This window comes from Colletotrichum aenigma (assembly GCF_013390185.1).
Source record: "Colletotrichum aenigma strain Cg56 chromosome Unknown KSG_Cg56_contig45, whole genome shotgun sequence".
Classification (NCBI taxonomy): Eukaryota; Fungi; Ascomycota; class Sordariomycetes; order Glomerellales; family Glomerellaceae; genus Colletotrichum; species Colletotrichum aenigma.
Genome location: NW_023500951.1, coordinates 470 through 19,693, shown reverse-complemented (window position 1 = coordinate 19,693; position 19,224 = coordinate 470). Strand labels below are relative to the sequence as shown.

The following is a 19,224-nucleotide window of genomic DNA, read 5'->3' as shown; positions in this document are numbered from 1 at the left end:
TGTAGACACTTTGAAGAATCGGCTTGCTCCCATCAAACCCTGCTACTTGTTGGTCAACCCAAACAGCCACCAGAACGCATTCGATGAGGATGTGAAGAAACTAGTTTCCAACACCGACCCGATCCAGACTACGGATTCCGATTGGTGTCCGGAGTTCTGCGGCTTCCTCCGTCTTTTTCTCACGCTGACCGACTTCACCTTACACTTCAATCCCCGCGACGAAAGGCAGCAATTTCCGAGGCTTTCCGAGGATCTTCGAATTCCCAGCCTCCAGAGCCTCCGTATCGAGTTCGTCGACTGCACAAGGGACGAGCTTATGACGTTGCTAGAGGGGCATCGCGACACGCTTCGGGAGCTTGTTCTCGAGTCCGTTGATTCACTGGAGGGGGGCGAAAGACGTGGTCCTCGCTCCTCGTCTCCAGCATAGCCTCAGGTTAGAGGCAATAGACTTGGGGAACTGTATGGTGGATGGGTTTTATCTCTGTTTCACGCTCCTCGTAACGTTTCTCAACCAAAGGTTTTGCGCAAGTGCCCTGAGGAGATTGAGGCTATGCGGTCAGCATTAGATGGTTAGAAGAGTCGGAAGCGTTCCCCTGGTCAAGACGATCTCATGGTGAGTAATGCGAGTTTAGTAACGTATGAGATCACCGCGTCCACAAAGGTTATAAAACCCCGCGCCTGAGGTAAAGCATTCTTGTTCCACTCTAACCTGCTTCAGTGATATATAAGCTATGTATCTAGCTCCCTATCCTATCACCTATTACCTATAGATCTATCCCTAAGGTCCTAGCTGCTAAGCACACTATATACGCGCCGAACACAAACAGCTAAGTGTCCTTTCGCCCGTTGCCAACGTCTCGCTCATCACATCGCTATCCGCCGCTAGGCTTTATCGGCAACGATATCACCCTCATTCCCAACACCAGTCGAGAGGCCTCGTAGCTTGGTGGTAGAGCGCTCCTCTAGCTAAGGAGAAGATCCAGGTTCGAATCCAGGTGAGGTCGTTCATTTTTTTTTTCTTTTTCTTGCGTTTCTTTTTTGTTCTTTCTTTCTTTCCTTCCCTCCCCCCCTTCCCCGTAATTGGCTGGCTGACGCCCTCTGCCTCGGCCCCGTCGCCCCGCCTCGCCGTCCGGGCCGGGCTGACGGCGGCGGGCCCCGCTCTTATCCCGGGCCCAGCGACGTCGCCCGCAAGCGTTGCTCCTCGCCGACTCAGCAATCTGTCAAGCTAACTCCTAACGCTTGACGTGCGTCGAAAGGCCTAAGTAGGAGAACGGTAGTAGGCTGAATCACTGGTTGAGGGCCTATCAGCTTAATTAGTCGAGCACTCCTAACCCTAAGGAGAAGATCTGGGTTCGAGTCCTGGGTGGGCCTCTTTTTTTGCACCCTCTGTCGCTTGTCCATTTCTTCCCCGTTGCGCCGCTGCAGGAGCGCGGCGGCGCGGCAGCTGGTTGCAATGCCGGTTTAGGATGCGCCTGCGGGCCGCCGCCGGGCTGGGCGGGTTCGATTCGTATGTATGCCCGAAACGACCGTCATGCGCGCGAGACTACGGCCGCGCATGCCTTAAAGGCGTGAAACGTCGCAGAGATATCACCAGTTTGGGATGAGAGGCCTGCCAGCTTAATGGCAGAGCTCCCCTCTAGCTAAGGGGAAGGTCCGGGTTCGAGTCCTGGGGCGGGGTCGCAACTTTTGCAAGCTTTTTTTCTGTGCAACCTTTTGCCCTGATCTCAAATATCCAGTCCGTTTGTCATAGGGCCCTCTCCGTTGGCAAGAAATCTCTTGTTTAGGCTTTATTTCGTTTACACTCTCAGTTCTAAGCTATCAGAGTGCAATAACCTTACGTATACTTACGAATATGTTGATAAAATTCCCTCTCCTGCAAGGCACCGCCTAGGCCTCACATTATATACTATATCTAGGTCTCTCGTCTCTCCAATCCCCCGTTTATACTCTCCTTCCTCAGGATAATTGGTCCTGTTGGCGAGGTACACAACCTTTCGACATAACAGTCGAATGTGTCCCCCGCGTGATGGCTCAGCAAGAGAGGCTGGTGGAGAAACGCATCACCTGGCTCCTATCGGATTCGCCCACCGAAATTGGGAAAAAAAAAAACCAAAGGCATCTGCATCTCCTACTCAATTCCTATTATCCTCTATTCCCTTATTCGCCTGTTTATTGTATTTATATAACCTTATCGATCCTTGATGATGTCGCCGCAACGCTCCGTCCAGATGCTGTCCTGGCTTGTTGAAGACCACGCTTGATAAAGTCGTCTGGTCGTTTCAATGGCCGACCGTAGCTCTCGGAGTGTCCTGGAGGAGGTCCTCTTGAGGCCGCAGCTGCAGGTCTGTGTTTCGGGGGCTGGTCGCGGTTGCTTTTTGAGGTGACCCAACCCAGCTCACGCAACATCCTGTTGCTGCACCTCCTTATGCTCTACAGCGCTGTTAGCATCATAACCTCACACCATCCCTGCGTTATACTGTACCAATCTTCTTCGTCATCTCGGCTACATCATAGGCCGTCCCACTTGAAACCCTTCTTCCAGGGGAACGATGGCGGGGTAGAAGGGAAACCACATCATCCTCTGACCATAACGAGGGCCAGCTGGGCGGGGTCCTTTCTCTGCTGCGGTCCCGAATTTGCGCGACCAGGCGCGACCGTCTGGCGTTTCCGATGAGGAGCAAAACGGTCAATGTGATCATCAGCATCAGGCAACAGAGGGGGTCCTCGATTGTTGCGTGTAGAGGACGTTTATTCGCTAGGCTGGTAGTGGTCCAGAACCTGTATATCGCCCTTGTTAGAGAAGATCGCCTTAAGCCTTGAGAAAACCGTCCGTTAATAAGGCTGGGGACGTCGGTGAAGGGGAAGCTGCAGCCGAAGTTGATGGTTCTGCGCGTCTGCCTGAGCGCCCGGTCGTGCGCAGCTTTTTCTCGTGCTTGATTTGAGCTTCCTGCGCCCGCCGCCTCAGGGAGCCTGGCGGGCCGGTTACTACTACGTGCGCGACCCTCTCGAGCCGCACAGGCTGACGACGGTTTTGACGTTAAGCGGCCCTTGACGGCGTCAGGCACCCACTCAACACCGGCCGCGAGGAGTCTGCTGGCTATCAACGGAGACCCACTCGTCGGGCTTGAGTCCGTTGCTGGCCTGGTTGCCGCTAGTTATGGCCGCCTGTAGATGGTCCGGCCATGTCGCGTTGACTGGCGCGGATGCTGCCCGCCCCTTCTCAGTAGAGACAACGCGGAGAAGCTGAGTAGCAAAGTCGTGCCTGGTGCGCGTCCTCGACAAGGTTATTTTTATGCGCGAGCCGCCTGAGGTGAGACCGTCAATTAGCCGCTGTAGCGCCACATGGGTGAAGGCGTCTGGCGCCGCTTCCCACGCCTCAACAGCAGACTTACACGCCTCTTTCTGCTCTAAGGTAATAGGCATACTACCAGTGTCGCTACTACCTTCTTGCAGCCTGCGCCGTAGTTGGTTAGCTATGAAGAGCTTCGTCTGGGGGATCCACATCTCCCGCATGAGTTCCGTCACATATTCCGTCACAGCTGCATGGCTCTTGAATGCGTCCCGGCCTAGCTGGCTGAACCAGATCTCGGTCTCCCGGTGGGAGGCAAGGCGGTCGCCGTAGTGGTGCTGTAGCTCGCTAATATGAGCAGTATAAGCCTTCCCGTCTTCGCGGAGCGGGGCCACCGGCTGGTGTCCATAAAAGCAGGTCGCTGCCCCGGCTGGAGCGAGGTCTAGTACGGGCTGGGTCGATATAGGGGCCACGCCCCAGCCAGAAGGCTGTCGATGGTGCCTAGCGGCCGGAGCAACCGTCTTCGGCAGGTGGCGCTCATGGCCCGGTGAAGATATACCCACCAAGCCGGGTCAAGTACTGCAACAGCCTCAGAGTGTGCGAGGTCTAGGCCGCGCTCGCCGCCAGCAACGTAACGAGCCGTTCCATCTCACAGATAGCAAGCTCAAACAGGCGGCAGTAGGCTGACATGATACGGGGGAAGATTCCGACTGGTATAGACCGAAAGATGTGGACATACGACTCATGCTCTGTGAGGAAGAAGCGCATGAGTTGGAAAATAGGGCGAATAACGTTCTCGAATGTGCGCTCAACGCTGTCCATATGTCGTATATTGAGGTGATACAACCTGCTCCATCCGGTATGCTACCCCTCATCCTTCTCGATAGCGATGTCCAGCGGCCGACGCTCGCTCGCGCAAATGGCTTAGACTCCTCAGGCTGCTCAGGCGTGGGGTCGCCACGGATACAACGTAGCAGCCTCTCCCGCCTGTCTCTTGTGTACGACATGGCGGATGTGTGTGACGTTGGGGCTGTTAGCGCTGCTGGGCGACGTACCCCTTCGTTGCGAGGAGGGGCGCTGGCGCTGTGGCGCCGCTTCTCTTGATGTTGGAGTAGCCCTGGAAGTAGCCGACGACAGCACGTCTGCGCCCTCATTGCGGTCGCTCATATTCCCTGTATAAGCGGTGTAGAGCGAGTTGAGGAGGCGGGCGGCTGGCTGGATGAGAGTTTCCATACGTTGGGTGGAAGGCCTGCGGGTAGAAGGTGTAGTCGCGGTTACCAGGTACTCTCGCGCCACCATGTTCCGGTCGGCGAGGAGGCAGCGCGTCTGCGAGCTACCCGACTCGCTGTTGATACAGACTGCAAGGGGCGTACGATATAGCACTGATACTGCTGAGATCAAAGCGGGGCGTCGAGCTCTATAATCATCCTCTGCAGGTCCCTGCTCTCCCTGAGCATCTGCTGGTACTACTCCCGGCCGTCCACTGCATCGCTGTGTGTTCTTTGGTTCATCGTTAAGAGAGAGCTCTTCAATGTCCTGCTGAACATTTCCATCTCTAGGGCCCTGCTCCCCGCCCTCCTCCCTCCTCCTCCTCCTCCTCCTCCTCATAGGGTATATGCCTCTCGCGCGGCAGGTCGTAGATGCTATCGCTGACCTGAATCTCGATATTCGCGCCGTAGTCATACGCGTGGAACGCCGGCTCGTGCGTCGCCAGAATGAATTGTGGTTGTGGTTGCTGGCCCAGACAGCCCAAACCGTCCATGAACTGCTGCTGGAAGACCTGCCACTTAGCTGAGCTTATACGCTGAGTGCTCTTTGTCCCCAACCGCCAGCAGGCCTCAACCCCCTCGCCAAGCAGCTGCGGCGACTGGAAGAACGCCCACGATATATGCAGCCAGCTCGCGGGCTAACCCAGCCGGCATCCCGCTCTTCTCTGAGGCCGTCTGTCTCTCGCGCGGGCCCCCGCCCCTGGAGGTCGGCTCGTGCGCCACGGGGTGCATGACGACGAACCAGACCTCTCGGGTACCAGCCTTGGCGACCCTGAACGTGCGCCCGGTGATATCGAACGGGATGCCGCCGATATGCTTTGCGCTATAGGGCGCTGCGTATGACTCAAGAGAGAACTCGATGTTGTCGAAGACGGGGCCCGTCGCTTTTCGTGATGGGGCTGCGTGGCTTGCCGACGATGCTGAAGAAGTCAAGGAAGAACTGCGGGAAGAAGGCGTCCGTGGCCTTCGCTGGCGCGCTACCTCCAGCGCGAGACCCAAAGTCAATAGTGTGCTTCTCCTGTAGCATCTTGATAGCATCGGCTGGCTCGAAATCACTTCGGAGGACCTTTTCGATGAAGCGTCTAGCTGAGGAGAGGGGTGAGAGGCGTTAGCATATTCTTCTCATAGCTAGTTTAATTCCTTCCGCATATATACCTCGGAACCGGTGGTGCCCTGAGGAGTGGTCCACAGCCCAACGGTGGCCGTCCCACCCATTGTCGCCTTCATCCTCATGTTGGCGGGTTGAGTCCTGGTTGTGGGCGAAGGGATCGTTATTATGGTCCAGGCTAGAGGTATCCTCTGCATCGGGTAGGCCATCACTATCTACTAGCGACTCGGTGATAACATCTCCCTCATAGATTAAAGACATCTTAATGTAGCTGCGGTGGGATGCTAGGTGTTACTATTCACGGTCTTGGTGTGCGTAATGTATGTAGGTGCTAGGTGAGGTCTCTTGTACTATACTTTCTAGGGATTCTATGTAGGACTACCTATATATCATCTACTAGGAGATTACTTACCAACCACTTATCTATTAGGGTATTGACTACTGCTTGTTGTCCTGCTCCCCGTGTAACTCTCACCCACTATAAGTCCAGGAGGGCAGATATGCAGCATGTGCCGCCTGTGTTTTATCGGGGAGAGTGGAGGAATCCTCTTTCCCTCTTACTAGACTAAAGCCCTATTAGACAGCTTGATATCATGTCAATAAAAACAAAACCTCGAATTGGTCTGACATTCGTCTGCCTAAGAATGTACGGTCTGCACAAATGCCCTCCCGGGCGTGAAGCTGATGATGACGACCTCATAAGGGATGGACTGGGGGCACATCTGGAATTGGGGGCCCACTTAGTGTGAAACTAGGCAACCTTCTTTGTATGTGCCCGCCGGGCGCAGGTATTTGCTGAGGCATCTTCTATTGGCTATGTTTCAAACGGGCAGGCTTGCAGCGTTCTTCAGAACAACTTTCCCAAACGAATTGTCTATGTAAGGTATGCAAGGGATCCCCAGGCCTGCAGACGCGACCACGACTGCTACTATACTGCTGCTCTGGCTGGTTTCCTAGCTCTAGGCCCCAGCTTCCAGCGTGGAACTGGTTTCTGGCTGGCGGTGGTCGCTGGCGCCTTGGGCGAAGGCAGAGGGCGCCACTGTTGATGTGACGGCGGCGGCGGGGGAAGGGGAGGAGGGGGGAGGGAGGGGGAGGAGGGAATACTGTTACCGACGGCGCCTGGGCTGTGAAACACCTCGAGCATCGTCGTCGTCATCATCATCATTGCTATTGTTTGTTGCTGCTGCTCGTGTTGGGCGCTGGCGCGCAGACTGCTTAGTGGGTGATGGCGGGGCGCGTCCTGTGGTCGGCTGGTCCTCGTCGCCAGGGCAGTCCAGCGCTGCTGCAGATCCGTTGGAGGGCGTGAGGTAGGCGTTTACGAGCTCCTCCACCTTCTGCTGGTAGCTTGTCTAGCTGCGACGTCCTGCTGGCCGGCGAGCTTGAACAGATTGGCGCAGAACCCCTGCACGAGGGTAGAGGCCTTGGCCTGGCGCTCGCTCCTCCTTGTTGCGCACTCCGTCGTCCACAACGGGCGTAGCGTGTGGCCCTCCCTGTCGGTTGACTGACGCACCATCTTCAGCAGACGCGCCCACGCCACGTGCTTGAAGCGCTGCCCGTATAAGCCGTCTTCGCTGTCCTGCTCCTCATCGCCTATCGCGTCATCATCCAGGAGTGGGAGCAGCTCCGGCGCCCGGAACTCGGCTAGGTTGTCCCGTACGAAGTCCAGAATACGTCGCTGGAGCTGTACTGCTGCGATCGCGGGGGAAGGCCCCGGGAGCCCAGCCCCTATGGGAGGCGAGGGTCGTCTAGCGCTATCGACAGGTGCTCCCCGGAGGAGGGGCTTATTCCTATCCTTAGGCCTGACGTTGTCGACAGCTGCAGCTTGCTCTGGACTGATCCAGCAGATCACGTGGCAGAGCACGCGGACGGCTATCTGGATCTCCGTCTTCTTGCAGTGGAGGATACGCCTTAGGTCGGGGAACGTAAGCACCAGCGAGTTTGTGATAACATCATGGACGAGGTGGTAGGGTGTGATCGTCCATGTTCGCAAGGAACCCGTCGACCCGTGTACGTGCTTCAAGCCCCGCCTGCTGCTGTCCGGACGTGTAGAATACGCTCGTAATATCGGGGGCGGCTTGGCAAGTTGAGAGCCTGTCCCAGTCGGCGGGCGTGATGTAGACCTGCTCGTCCGCGGGTAGGTCGGCTAAAACGCTGAGAACCTCGTTAAGGGCATCAATCCAGTACTCGTCGATGCGGAGGCTAGCAATCCACTCAAAGTATGAAATATTGAAGGTGTCTAACCCCAGCCTTGTGCAGCACCACTGCGTCGTGACAGGCCGCCATCTCTGGTGGTTCCACAACGTAACGAGCCTCCGCGTTGGGAAATGCTTCTCGCCGCCGAGGCGGAGTGCCTCGACGACGTGCTGGTCTACGGCGGCGTCCTCCCCGCCTAGCTGTCCGTCTGCCTGCCCTCCTATGCAGGCGATGGACGCAAGCTGCGTCCAGATCTGCCCGTGATTGTCGGGCAGGCTTGGATCGCGCCTGTTGACGCGGAGCTTGACGTTCAGGTCGCGCGGCAGGCGGTCTTTGGGTTTCCATGTCGTCCGTTAGCCTCTTGTGAACACAGGCTCATGCCTTGAGCTTGGGGGCTATACCTTTGTCATACAGCTCGCACGCCCACCATAGGTCGGAGCCTGGTGCGCCCGTCTCCTTGACGTACTCGCGGAGCGCCTGGATACGGTGCTGGCCGGCCATGACCTCGGCCTGGCCCCCGCTCACTTCGGCCCAGCGTAAAAAGGAGAGCTCGCAAGGACTGTCGTTATCATCGTTGTCGTCCTCTCCGTCGTCCTCCTCTCGCCCCTCTATGCCGCCACCGTCCTGCTGCATAAGGCTGACTGCCTCGGCGCTGCAGAGGACGGTGATCCGGTTCTCCGGCGCCCGCCGTTCCAGCCCGCCGCTCCTGAATGCGTGTAACAGCTCCTGGACGTGGGCTGCGTTAATAGGGCGGTTCCTGCCGACGCTCCAGGCTGTGTCCAGCACGTCGATGGGCATCCTGGCAACGGCGAGGAGGAAAGGTCGCGCCCGTTCTCGCGCGGACGATGTTTCTGTAAAGGGGGAGCTGATCTCATCTTCTCTCCTGGCCCGGACCCGCCTCCTCAGCCCTGATGCTGATGCCGCTGTTGCTGCTTTCTTTCTATCGCCCTCATCACACTTCCTCTTCCGCTTGTCGCTGAGCACTCTGGCCATTGCGGTGATATGCAGTGTATTTTTCAACTGCCGCCTGATAGCCTGTGCTGGCTGTTCCTGTTGTTTCTTCGTTAATTTTCTTGTCTTTCTTGCCCCTGGGGGCTTAGGGATAGGTGGTTAAGGGGTGGGGGGTGCTTGTGATCAGATGAGATGTGTGCACAAATGAGACGGGAAGATGGGATGATGGATGCTTGGAAGGGGTGCGTATTTGGCAGGGCGGCCGGATGCGATTGGTCCGAGGCTGCTGTAGTACACTAATCTTCTATGTTTTTATATGCTAGGTGGGGGACGGCTACGCAGCAGAGGGAGCTGACTCACCCCACCACAGTTAGCGTATTCACGTCCGGTAGCAGCAGCAGCAGCAGCGGCATAACTAACCTCAGGTCATGCTGTAAGGTAATAAACAGATCAGGCGTCGGAATACACCTATGATAGGTGGTGCTATGAACACTTATACGCACTATTAGTCGCCCTCTGGATAAATAGCTGTCCTACCCCCATAATCGCACGTCTTTCATACTCAGGATTGGCGCCCTTAACTGGCTGGGTCACTGGCTGTGCTAGCTCCTGGGACGCCCTGGGTATCTGACGAGTCTAGGGCAATAAGGACAAGCTATGCCTGCCTATACTGCGTATGCTCCCTCCTGTTTTCTAGTTGAGGAACAACTCTGGGGAGAGGTGTTGAACATAGGGTCTGTTGTAAGGTTGGAAATACCCTCCTTAGAGCTGAGGTATCATAGCCCAACCTATGTATGACTATAACTAGAAAGAGAAGTGGTAGTGATCCGGCTACTTGTTTATACGTAATGATATGTAGATATATTTAACCTGCAGTATAGCGCGTCTTATGTTAACCTTTGCTCCCAGATCTTGTCTAGGTGGCGGTGTTGATGATCATACCCTGTAGAACAATAACATTCTAATGTTGTGATAAAATTTCTTAGAAAAAATGTTACCTGTTTATATGATGGCCTGTTTTGCCTGTTTGAGTTCTAGATCACTTTGCTCGCTCCTATCTAAACTATCCCATCTGCCCTTATCCTAGGTAGAACGTTATGCGCAGGGCTATTTGCGATTTGCTTCCCCAAACTCATAATTTCACAGTGATCTGCTCGGCCGGTTGGATACTCAACTAGCTATTACATAATCAACGGCTGTCGGGCCCTGGCTTATTCCGATGGAGTGGGTCGGGACCAACAGGGCCCCGGACCTACCTGAGGTCCTCCCTTGGCTCTCCCTTGCCCATTAACGATGAATTTGCGCTGTCTGAGTTGCACATCTTGCTGTATACCATAAGTAAACATGCTTCCTGTCACCCTTTACAAATGTCTATATACTGACTGAGGCTTTGCGCGGATATCTGCTTACTGGTGCCCTGATATACTCTTTATCTAGGACGATGGAGTTTGTGATGGTTTATCCTATGGTTAGCTGGCCTTCTTGTCTTGCCCCTGCTTGACGCGTTGGTCTCACTCTTAACGCGACATTATACATTAGTCCGCTTCCGGCCAGGGTCTTACTTCTCGCGGACAAACACGCCTAGACCAAACGCGTGGATAGCCAAGGATATCTAACCCTCTTCTATCTCCTACGCGTCCCCCGTTTTCTCTACCCTCAATCTCCTCTTCCTCTATTCATCTGTTCATCTATCTATCGGTGAATATATCTATTGCTACTCCTGCTGAGGCTGTTTATATATATCGTGCTCCCTGTTGGCCAGCTCTATATGCTTACTAGGATTGTCGTTCTATGCTCTATACTATCCTCCTCCTTCTAGGGATTTTGCTATCTTTCGAGCGATTGTATTCCTCCTCTTGGGATAGACAGGACCGGGCTGAGTAGCAACTCATACAGGCTCTGGGAGAGCCATGCAGGTAGGCACATCTTCACTTGAGCGCCTGCGGGGGTTAGCAGTGGGACTAGCCTGCCTAGGCGTCTAGATATCGATGCTAAGGAAGATATAGGTAAGTAAAAGCATAGAAACTTTTACGCTTTCCAAGCGGACGCTGTTGAACGAAGCTTTATGGGAGGCTATCAAACTTCCTAGCATCGGCTGGTTGATGCCCGCGAGGGCGTGGCACTTTCTATGCCCCCAAGGGCATGAGCTGATTGATGCCCCCGAGGGTGTGGCACTTTCTATGCCCCCAAGGGCGTGAGCTGGTTGATGCCCCCGAGGGCATGGCATGGCACTGGTTCCTCTATCAACTTCGCTAGCCTAGTTCACTACTGCTGCTACGACTATCTATTAATCTAACTGTCCATCTTAATACCTTGTGTACCTATATATGTGTTGCTTCGTTGAAATGTCAATAAATATGTCCCGTTTTTTTTCGTTTTGCCTAACCCTACCCTGGCCCGACCCGTCCCGTGGGGCCGCGCTACTCGTCCGTCGGCGCAAGTGTCGCCGTCAAGCATATCGTCTGTACGCCGAACTCGCGAATCGCCTCTCCGAGCTCTCTGAGCCGCGGCCGGAAGCTCCGTGACCCCTCGAGCACGACGTGGCATTCGTCCACGACGACGCGGTCCAGCGCCTGCCTCCCTTCCAGCCGTGCGATGAAGTCCCTGAACCCCTTTGTGACGGCTGACTCGGGCGTGACGAAGATGATGGACGCCGCCTGGTTGTTCTTCCGGCCCTGCCACACGTGAGATGTGATCCCCGCCTTGACGCATCGCCTGTGCAGATCCGACCGCAGCGCCACCAGCGGCGTCACGACCACCGTCACTCCGTCCGGCGAGCAGAACGCCGGCAGCATGAACGAGACGCTCTTGCCACCCGCCCGTCCCCATCACCTGCACGATCGGCGTGTGCCCGCTGGCGATGGCGAGCACCGCTTCTCTCTGGTTCCCGCGGAACATCGCCGAGTCGTCACCCGTCATCTGCCGCAGCTGGCCCTCCAAGTCGATTCTCCTCAGCTTCTCAAACCGTCGGAGCCTGGCTGCGAGCCGTGGCCCTTCGTACGCCTCCGTCTTTTTCCTCTTGCAGCCCGCGGGACCCCATTTCGACTCCGAATCCTCGGCGCCGAAGCCCAGAAACCTGTGCCACTGACGGCTGACTCGGCGGAACTGTTGCTGCCTCGCCGCGAGACCGCTGCCGAACTGCATGAGCTCTCGCGCGTAGATCATGCCCGCTATCCGCGTGCTGTGCCCCGCCTGCAAGTCCCACGGGCTGTCCTCGACCTCGTCCGTCCCCTCTTCCGATCCCACGCCGGCGTCGTCTCCGCCCGGCCGGCCGAACGACTCGTTCAAGTAGCGGTTAGCGATGCCGATGGCGATGTGCCGCCACATGCTCACGTTGACCTGGCATCCCAGCAGTCTCATGCTGGTCCGTTGCATGATCCGCCGCGCCCTGTCTGTCGTCCACGTTCGCTCCTCTTTCCACGTCCAGTCGCCCACACTTGTGCTCTCATCCCCAGCCTCATCTGCATTTGCACTGTGATTGTTGCCATCCCCGATATCCATGTTGTCACCACTTTGCTCTTCTAATCCTGCCGCCGCGCTGCTTTCTTCCGAGTCCCTCTGCCGGATGATGTCGTCCGCCCATATGAACGCGCTGTACCCGCTGGCCTCGTGCATGATGCCCTACACCTCCTGCCAGAACGGCAATATGAGCCAGAGAAACCATATGATAAGCTCGCCGACCTCCCTCGGGAGATATCGGTGGATCACCTTCGCCTGCCCGGTCGTCCGGTATCCTTTGTGGTACGCTGTGATGAAGCACAACATTTTGTCGTGCACCATGATGTTGCGGACGCCCCCGTTGACCGTGTTGACCGTCCGCAGACCTGCGAGCTCGCTCGCCCGCGCCGGCTGTCCGCCGAGCATGTGCAGAAGCATCCACAGTCGCTCGCGGAGTCGTTCAAAACGTCCTACCGAACTCCTGCACGGCTGACGGCTGGAACGGCCGGTCTGTCGTCCCGCGACCGTTGCCTATGCTGCTCAGTCCCCACCGTTCCGCAGCGGCGGGCGACCGCGCCAGCCGCATGAACAGCCAGCCGTCCCCGGCGGAAACCCAGCTGTTGCGGTCGTCGGCGAGAAACGAGTACCCGGGCTTTGTCTCGCTGTGGTCGTCTTCGATCGACGACCATGGGATGGCTGGCAGCTGTGACCGGACGTCGCTTTCCGGACCGTCCGCCGAACCCGAATCCTCCGTCGCCGTCAGCTCTGCGAGCAGCTCCCGCGTCTCTCGGACCAGCTCATGTAGTGCGTCCGACAGCTGCCCCATCGTGAACCGTACCCGTCTGTATGACACGCGATCACCGACCCAGTCGATGACACCGGCCGCTGCTGTGTTATATTGGATGTGCATCCCGTACGTCCGCGTCTCGAGAATCCAGTCCTTCGGTGTCGGCTCCGCATCCTTGTCGCCCGTCGTCCGCGTCATGAACCGCCGCACCTTCGCCCGCGTGTGCTGGAATAAACTCCGCGCCGCGTCCTCTGCTTCATCCTTCCCCAGAGACGTTTCCAGCTCGGCGACCTCGTCACGACGCTCGGTGTATGCCTGATGGATCACCAGCATGCGCGCTACCTTGACCACGGCCGAGTACTTCGTCGTGTAGTCCGTGATCTGAACCCAGCCGCCATTCTCGGCAATGCCCATCACCGCGAGAGCGCTGAGAAGAGCACTGCTGTAGTCTCCGCCCTTCAGCTGGTGGTCCAGCATGCTGATGAGCATGTCGAGTGCTGCGCGTTCCAGCTTCTCCTGCGTCTGATGCCCCGTCCCCGTGCTGGCTACTTCCGCCATCTGCTCGAACAAGTCCCACGCTTCTGCCTGTGACGGCGTCAGTTTATACGGTGGCCGCTTGTCGTCGTCCATTTCCTGCGTGCGGAACCAGACACACAGCAGACATAGCCACACGCCCTTGTATCTCGCCCACGTGTCGTCCTCCATGCGGTTGTCGAACGGCCGCCTTGGCTTGACGTGCGCTTCTGTACGCTGCGCCTCGAACAGCACGGCCAGCCCGACGGTATTGGGCGCAGACGTTGCTCGAGCCTGGTCCAGCACGCGGTCGAACCGTCGCCCACATCGCCTGAAGCACGACCTCATCTTCATTGATGGGAGCTGTTGTGTTGAAGAGTGCGCTGGCACTGAGCCCTTTTAAGTGCACCGCCCATCCTACACGGGCCAGCCACGGGCTGGACTCCAGTCTTTCGTTGGCGACGCGGATCAGCTCGTCGTGGCTCGTCTTCACACGTTCTGCTTGGACTTTCCGGAGATCTCGGACGCGGTCCATCGCCTGCCGTGCTGGGCTTCTGTTTGGAGCGGCTTCTGCAGACTCGTCGGCCGTCTGTCTCCGGGCCACCTCGAACCACTGGCTGCCGACTCGGCCGGGAAAGAAGCGTTGGCATTGGACGCCCGTTGTCCATGGCAGCTGTCGGGGCTGCTGGCTTTTTTTGCTCACGTCTCCCCCCTTCTTCTACTTATTCACCCACCTATGTTTCTCTCGACAGTGCTGCTGCATGGTCTGCAGCCGGATGCATACATACGAGCACGTGTCGCATCGTATACCGTCGTTACGGGGCGCCATGAGATATGGGATTGCTGCTATATGTGGGCTGGGGTGCTTTAGCTCTGCAACTTCAGACTGTGTCTTATAAACCGACGTCTCTTGCTCGATCTTGCAGATAATAGCACATCTTTCTTTGGGTTTGATGGACGAATGACGCGTTCTCAGATGTGCGGCCGACTCGTCAGCAACTACTGCAAACTGACAAACTGTGCAGATAAGCAGACGAAACGGCTCAGCAACCATAAATGGATCCATCTTCAACGCCGTTGTTATAATTCTCTTTAGATCAAGATATCTGTCCCTGTTCCTGTTATTGATACACTGACTTATGCTTTTTGCTCTATGAATGTTTTCTACTACCCACTCTGGGTAACCATAGTAACTTGTGAGTGCCATCCATCAACTTCCTGCCCAAGTGGAATGCTCTTGAGCGCACGGGCCAGTTGTCCATGGTGGAATTGGCGGTGCGGTCCAATAGCATCAACGCGGGGGGGTGGAGCAGCGAACACCACATCAAAACTGTAGCTTCAGCAATAAATTCACTTATAAATCAATCTGTCGTAGTTTTACCTCCAAACTGAGCACACTTCATGTCCTGAATTGACGTTATATTTTGCAGTTAAATGCACACTTTTTACTGCAGAATTCGCTGAGATCTTCTTCCAACACCTACCCCCTACCTCTTCAACCAACACCTACCCCATGTATGTCACCCCCCACTTTTCCATTTGGTGAGGATTTCAACCATCACCTAGTAGGTGTTTGAAGTTGCCAGTATGTTAGGTGTTTGAAGTTGCCAGTATGTTAGGATTTCAACCATCACCTAGTAGGTGTTTGAAGTTGCCAGTATGTTAGGGGTTTATTTCGGAACGCGTCGAGATTTCAATTGAAGGTGGAGACACTGAAGTCCATGCCGGCCAATCAGAGACCCTAGGGAACGCGTCGAGATTTCCAAGTCGGGCAGGGGGTGACGGGTGGGGCTCCGGACAAGTCGGGCCAATGGCTGTACACGGACGGCCGTATCTCGACGCGTTCCGGCATGGAATAACTGAGTAGGGTTTTCACGTGGCGTTGGGAGGGACCCCTCACTCACTAGAGGGCTCTCGCGGTGGCAGGACGCCCGAAGACGAGCTGTGTGGCGAGGTTTGCTTGTCATGAGTTAGCTTCGAGGGCCACACCAGACAATCCCACGATGCATACCTCTGCGAAACCGAGATCCGGGTCTGGTCCCTTATCAATGTCGCGTTTTGTGGGCTTGTGCTTCTTCCAGGGCTCTTCGCGCCAAGCCTTGTGGTTTGGAGGGAAACCGGCCAGCTGATATTGCACGCCGCCGGCGACCGACGAGCTGTACTTTCTCCTGTCAAAGTCCTTGTTTGGCGTTGACTTTCCGAGGTTCCTGCCATCCAACGTCCTCCAGGAAACAATCTGGTCATACTTGATACCTCCTAGCGCCGCGAACTCTTCTTCCGCGTCGAAGTCGCTGTATTTGCCAAGGGTGCCGACGGTGTCGACCATGTTAGGCGTGGCGTGGATCTTGTACACGAAGGCGGAAGGTTTCTTGTAAACAAATGTCGCTGCCACGGGTTCGCTGGCACTGGTGGAAACGAACCCGTCATCGTCCCGGCTCTGGATGTTGGGGGTACCTTTCATGTGATTGAAGAGGCTGGTGTTTGGGGGTTGAGACTGGAAGCCTGTCTGGCCCTTCGGGAGGAATCCCCCAAGCCTTTTGATCTCCTTAGGGGGTCTCATATCTCCACGATACACGTATTTGACCGTCGTTGGGGCTCCATGGCAAAAGACGTACCATAGGTGGGCCCATAAGACGAAGAGAAGAAGGGGTCGTTGTCCAAACATTCGAACGAAGACGAATGTTACCGTTTAACCGAATGGGGCGGGAGAAGGTACACCCTGGGTCGGAAAGGTAGGCGAGGGATGGGAAATAGAGAAGGCGAACGGCTGACAGGAGAAGGGAGTTTGGGAACAGGTCCTGTTGGGTTAGCGTGACGACGTTGGCGTGGGGTTTTATACCTAGCGTTGACAGCACTGCGTTGCACCCTGTCACGTCAACCGTCGGATTCCTGGGCTCATGATTCAGGGCACATCTTCGCAGTATGTGGAATCCCCACAAGGTGATAGAAATATATATAGTAGCGGAAAGGCAGGTTGTCCAGCCTAACAAGATGATCTGCTTAGTAAACGGCGTCGGCGTTGGCGAAGATAGTATCGGCTGGGATAAGTTACGATTTCTAGTCGCCCCGCTGTGAGCCTTGGCGGGAGAAACCCAACCCACTCTAAATCCTAAATTGAATGCGTTTGATGCTAGTGTCGTCTTAGTCGGCCTTGCATTTTATTTTATTTTTCTTGTTTTCTTTTTTTCACCCCATTATCCCTTTGGTTTTTTTGGTTTAACCCGGAACGGTTGTTTTCAGCCACTGTCCCAAGCTGGTTTATAATTTATACTCCGGGTCAAAGCTTTACCCCCGTTTACTCTTTTTGGTCCTGGTACACTGATAATGGTCTGTTAGTAAGAGTGCTGATAAGGAGAGCTTACAGGCTGTGTGTCTTTGTAGTAAGCCGAGCTTAGCTCGACATGGCGGTGTCGCCGAACGGACCACCAGTTTGTTTTAGTTTTTTCTTTTTTTTCTTTTTTCTCGGTAATACCGTGCTGTTACGACCCGTTATGCATGGATAACAGTTAACCGACCCACTTGGGCATCGGGCGGCTAGGACAGGACATTTGTACTGCAGGATCACGGGAACAACAGGGACTCACTCGGTAACGGAAGAACTATGGTCCAAGTCACGTGATGATAAGATAACGATCATATTGGATCAATATGATCCAACACGACTTGGGGGCCAAACGATCGTTCTGGATCAGAATGATCCAGATCGACCCAAGGTACAAAGGAACATGTTCAGAATTAGACTTGTATATAGTATGACCCTGAGCCTGGCTCATGGTCAGACTTCCATAGCTCTTCAGCAATCAACTTAGTATTCATCCTCACGGATACTCTCAGCTTACCTTCACTGCGAATCACTTGTTGAGTCTAAGACTGATCACCTTAGCCTCTGAAGACCCGATCTACTACAGCCTACGAACTACGACCTACGACCACGACCTAGTGTACTGTTAGAACGTATCAATCCCCAGCTTCTGTTAGCAGACCCTACTGTCGGATAGCTGACCGTAACACGTGCCTACTAGGCCGCATTGTAGGGCTTTCGGCATAGATTACTATATGCGTGACAAGACTGGAAGACATTAAATATACAGAGAGGTAAGCCTATCTTACGGTTGGGTAGGGTTGACTTGTAGGCTGTAGCCGGATAGGGACGGATTTGGGATGTTTATAGAGGTGGGTGGAGAGGTATCAGTATTAGCTCTGATTTTGACTATCTATCTACTCCCCCCCCTTTTACAAGCGGGTCAGGGCAACCAACTGTGGCACAAAGCAAAAGCTTCGGTAATGACAAATCCGATGTCATTATCTCCTGTTCTGTACTATATAGTTACAATCCTACAGGGACCAACTGTAGCGGTCGTAACACACCCCCCTCCCGACCTGCTCTCAATCTCGCCTTGTTCGTACCTTATAGCTCACCGCTTCCAGCTGTGAAACCAAACAGCCTCTCACATATGGCCTGGTATGAAGTTGGCTCTTTTATGGACCGTCAGACAGTGTACGGTCGCCGGACGGCTAGCTGTCTATCCCGCGGTCCGAACCGTCGCCCTTCCCTCGCCTGAAAGCCCAGCTACTGAGTATCTCGGTTGAGGAGCTCACGTTTATTTCATGGCGTGGATCTCAGCTACTAATCAAATGATCGACCGCGACCGCTGCTGAGATCTAGAATATGGTGTCTATTGGCTTGGCGGATGTTCTGCGAAGCATCCCTGCTGGCTGGTTCCTTGATGCTTGCCCCTCTAGGCGCGCTCGGCGTGGAGAGGCTTGGGGTACGATGCTAATTTGCTTATGGGTGAACGTTGGGAACGGCTGTGGTAGTTTTATGTCGACTTTCTTGCCGGGCTTCCGTGGCACGACGATCCCTTCGTCCGCCATGAACTGCTTGCACCCCCACGTTAGGCGACCCTCTTGGTTAACGACTTCACCGCCGCCACAGGGGTTTTGAGCTGTTCAGTGAGCCCGTTAGCACGACGTCACCCATGTAGCATACATGTAGCAGGACAAGTATAAACTTACGGCCTGCGACGCCTGTCCGGCCCCCTTTACCGTAGGCCACGATGCGGATGGAGCGTGGGTGATTGTTAGCTTGCTGCGAGCTATCGCTGTCCAAATGGTACTTAGGAGGTGTTAGATATAGAGGAGTCGGTGTTTGGCGCCTTGATCCAGGGGAAGGACCTGGTAGCGGAAGGAGCAGGACCTACCTGGTGAACAGCGAAAATCTCCGCACAGCCGGCCTCGGTTCGATGCTTCTGGTTGACTGGGACCTTCTTTTGGCTCTGTAGTCTGGCTTGGCACCGGTTAAGGGCAGCGACGACTCGTGGTTTGGGGTGCTGGGGGCCGTAGCCGTATAGAGAAGGGCCGTCTCCCTTCTGGCTGGACGAGATAAAGATGTTGTTTTCAACGGCCATAACGGCTATCATGGCGGGCTGGTCCTGTGCCCTGATGTGATCAACATTGAACTTGGCCTGCATTTGGGTATACGCTAAGTCAGCAAGCCTATAGAGTTTGGTCGTTGTTGAAAAGTGTTGTTGTGTCTCTAGTGAAGGTGAGCTTAGAGGAGTAAAGGATATGCTGCTCTTTATCCCGGGCGTGTTTGTCAAGTTGAAGGCCGAGATCCTGAGCTGCGATGCTTTGGAAGAGAGTGAAGAGCACAAGGAGCCCAAACACCTGGCCAGCC

General features: G+C 55.3%; 7 protein-coding genes across 7 annotated transcripts, besides 2 other annotated features; all 7 read right to left on the bottom strand.

Annotated features, from left to right (window-relative positions):
* Positions 1-2,395: 2,395 nt before the first annotated feature.
* Positions 2,396-2,430: a sequence feature (Short protein (CGCA056_v015155, KAF5483095.1) was converted to a misc_feature.).
* A 52-nt stretch (positions 2,431-2,482) lies between these two features.
* Positions 2,483-2,498: a sequence feature (Short protein (CGCA056_v015155, KAF5483095.1) was converted to a misc_feature.).
* Positions 2,499-3,069: 571 nt separating this feature from the next.
* CGCA056_v015154 (uncharacterized protein) lies at positions 3,070-4,588 on the bottom strand (the record flags this gene model as incomplete). The annotated part of the gene is made up of 2 exons (XM_037330395.1): positions 3,070-3,719; positions 4,345-4,588. 2 exons carry the CDS (start codon positions 4,586-4,588, stop codon positions 3,070-3,072), a joined length of 894 nt encoding a protein of 297 aa, XP_037171219.1.
* Positions 4,589-4,844: 256 nt separating this feature from the next.
* CGCA056_v015153 (uncharacterized protein) lies at positions 4,845-5,926 on the bottom strand (the record flags this gene model as incomplete). Its single annotated transcript, XM_037330394.1, has 4 exons — positions 4,845-5,069; positions 5,173-5,477; positions 5,539-5,643; positions 5,713-5,926. 4 exons carry the CDS (start codon positions 5,924-5,926, stop codon positions 4,845-4,847), a joined length of 849 nt encoding a protein of 282 aa, XP_037171220.1.
* Positions 5,927-6,980: 1,054 nt separating this feature from the next.
* Positions 6,981-8,851, bottom strand: CGCA056_v015152 (uncharacterized protein; the record flags this gene model as incomplete). The annotated part of the gene is made up of 3 exons (XM_037330393.1): positions 6,981-7,572; positions 7,661-8,189; positions 8,260-8,851. 3 exons carry the CDS (start codon positions 8,849-8,851, stop codon positions 6,981-6,983), a joined length of 1,713 nt encoding a protein of 570 aa, XP_037171215.1.
* Positions 8,852-11,229: 2,378 nt separating this feature from the next.
* Positions 11,230-12,424, bottom strand: CGCA056_v015151 (uncharacterized protein; the record flags this gene model as incomplete). The annotated part of the gene is made up of 2 exons (XM_037330392.1): positions 11,230-11,484; positions 11,540-12,424. The coding sequence occupies 2 exons, from the start codon at positions 12,422-12,424 to the stop codon at positions 11,230-11,232; spliced, it is 1,140 nt and encodes a 379-aa protein (XP_037171221.1).
* A 283-nt stretch (positions 12,425-12,707) lies between these two features.
* Positions 12,708-13,895, bottom strand: CGCA056_v015150 (uncharacterized protein; the record flags this gene model as incomplete). Its single annotated transcript, XM_037330391.1, has 1 exon — positions 12,708-13,895. One exon carries the CDS (start codon positions 13,893-13,895, stop codon positions 12,708-12,710), a length of 1,188 nt encoding a protein of 395 aa, XP_037171216.1.
* A 1,548-nt stretch (positions 13,896-15,443) lies between these two features.
* On the bottom strand, positions 15,444-16,107 carry ctxA-4 (Cholera enterotoxin subunit A; the record flags this gene model as incomplete). Its single annotated transcript, XM_037330390.1, has 2 exons — positions 15,444-15,506; positions 15,559-16,107. 2 exons carry the CDS (start codon positions 16,105-16,107, stop codon positions 15,444-15,446), a joined length of 612 nt encoding a protein of 203 aa, XP_037171218.1.
* A 2,102-nt stretch (positions 16,108-18,209) lies between these two features.
* Positions 18,210-19,018, bottom strand: CGCA056_v015148 (uncharacterized protein; the record flags this gene model as incomplete). Its single annotated transcript, XM_037330389.1, has 3 exons — positions 18,210-18,493; positions 18,564-18,663; positions 18,749-19,018. The coding sequence occupies 3 exons, from the start codon at positions 19,016-19,018 to the stop codon at positions 18,210-18,212; spliced, it is 654 nt and encodes a 217-aa protein (XP_037171217.1).
* Positions 19,019-19,224: the final 206 nt, after the last annotated feature.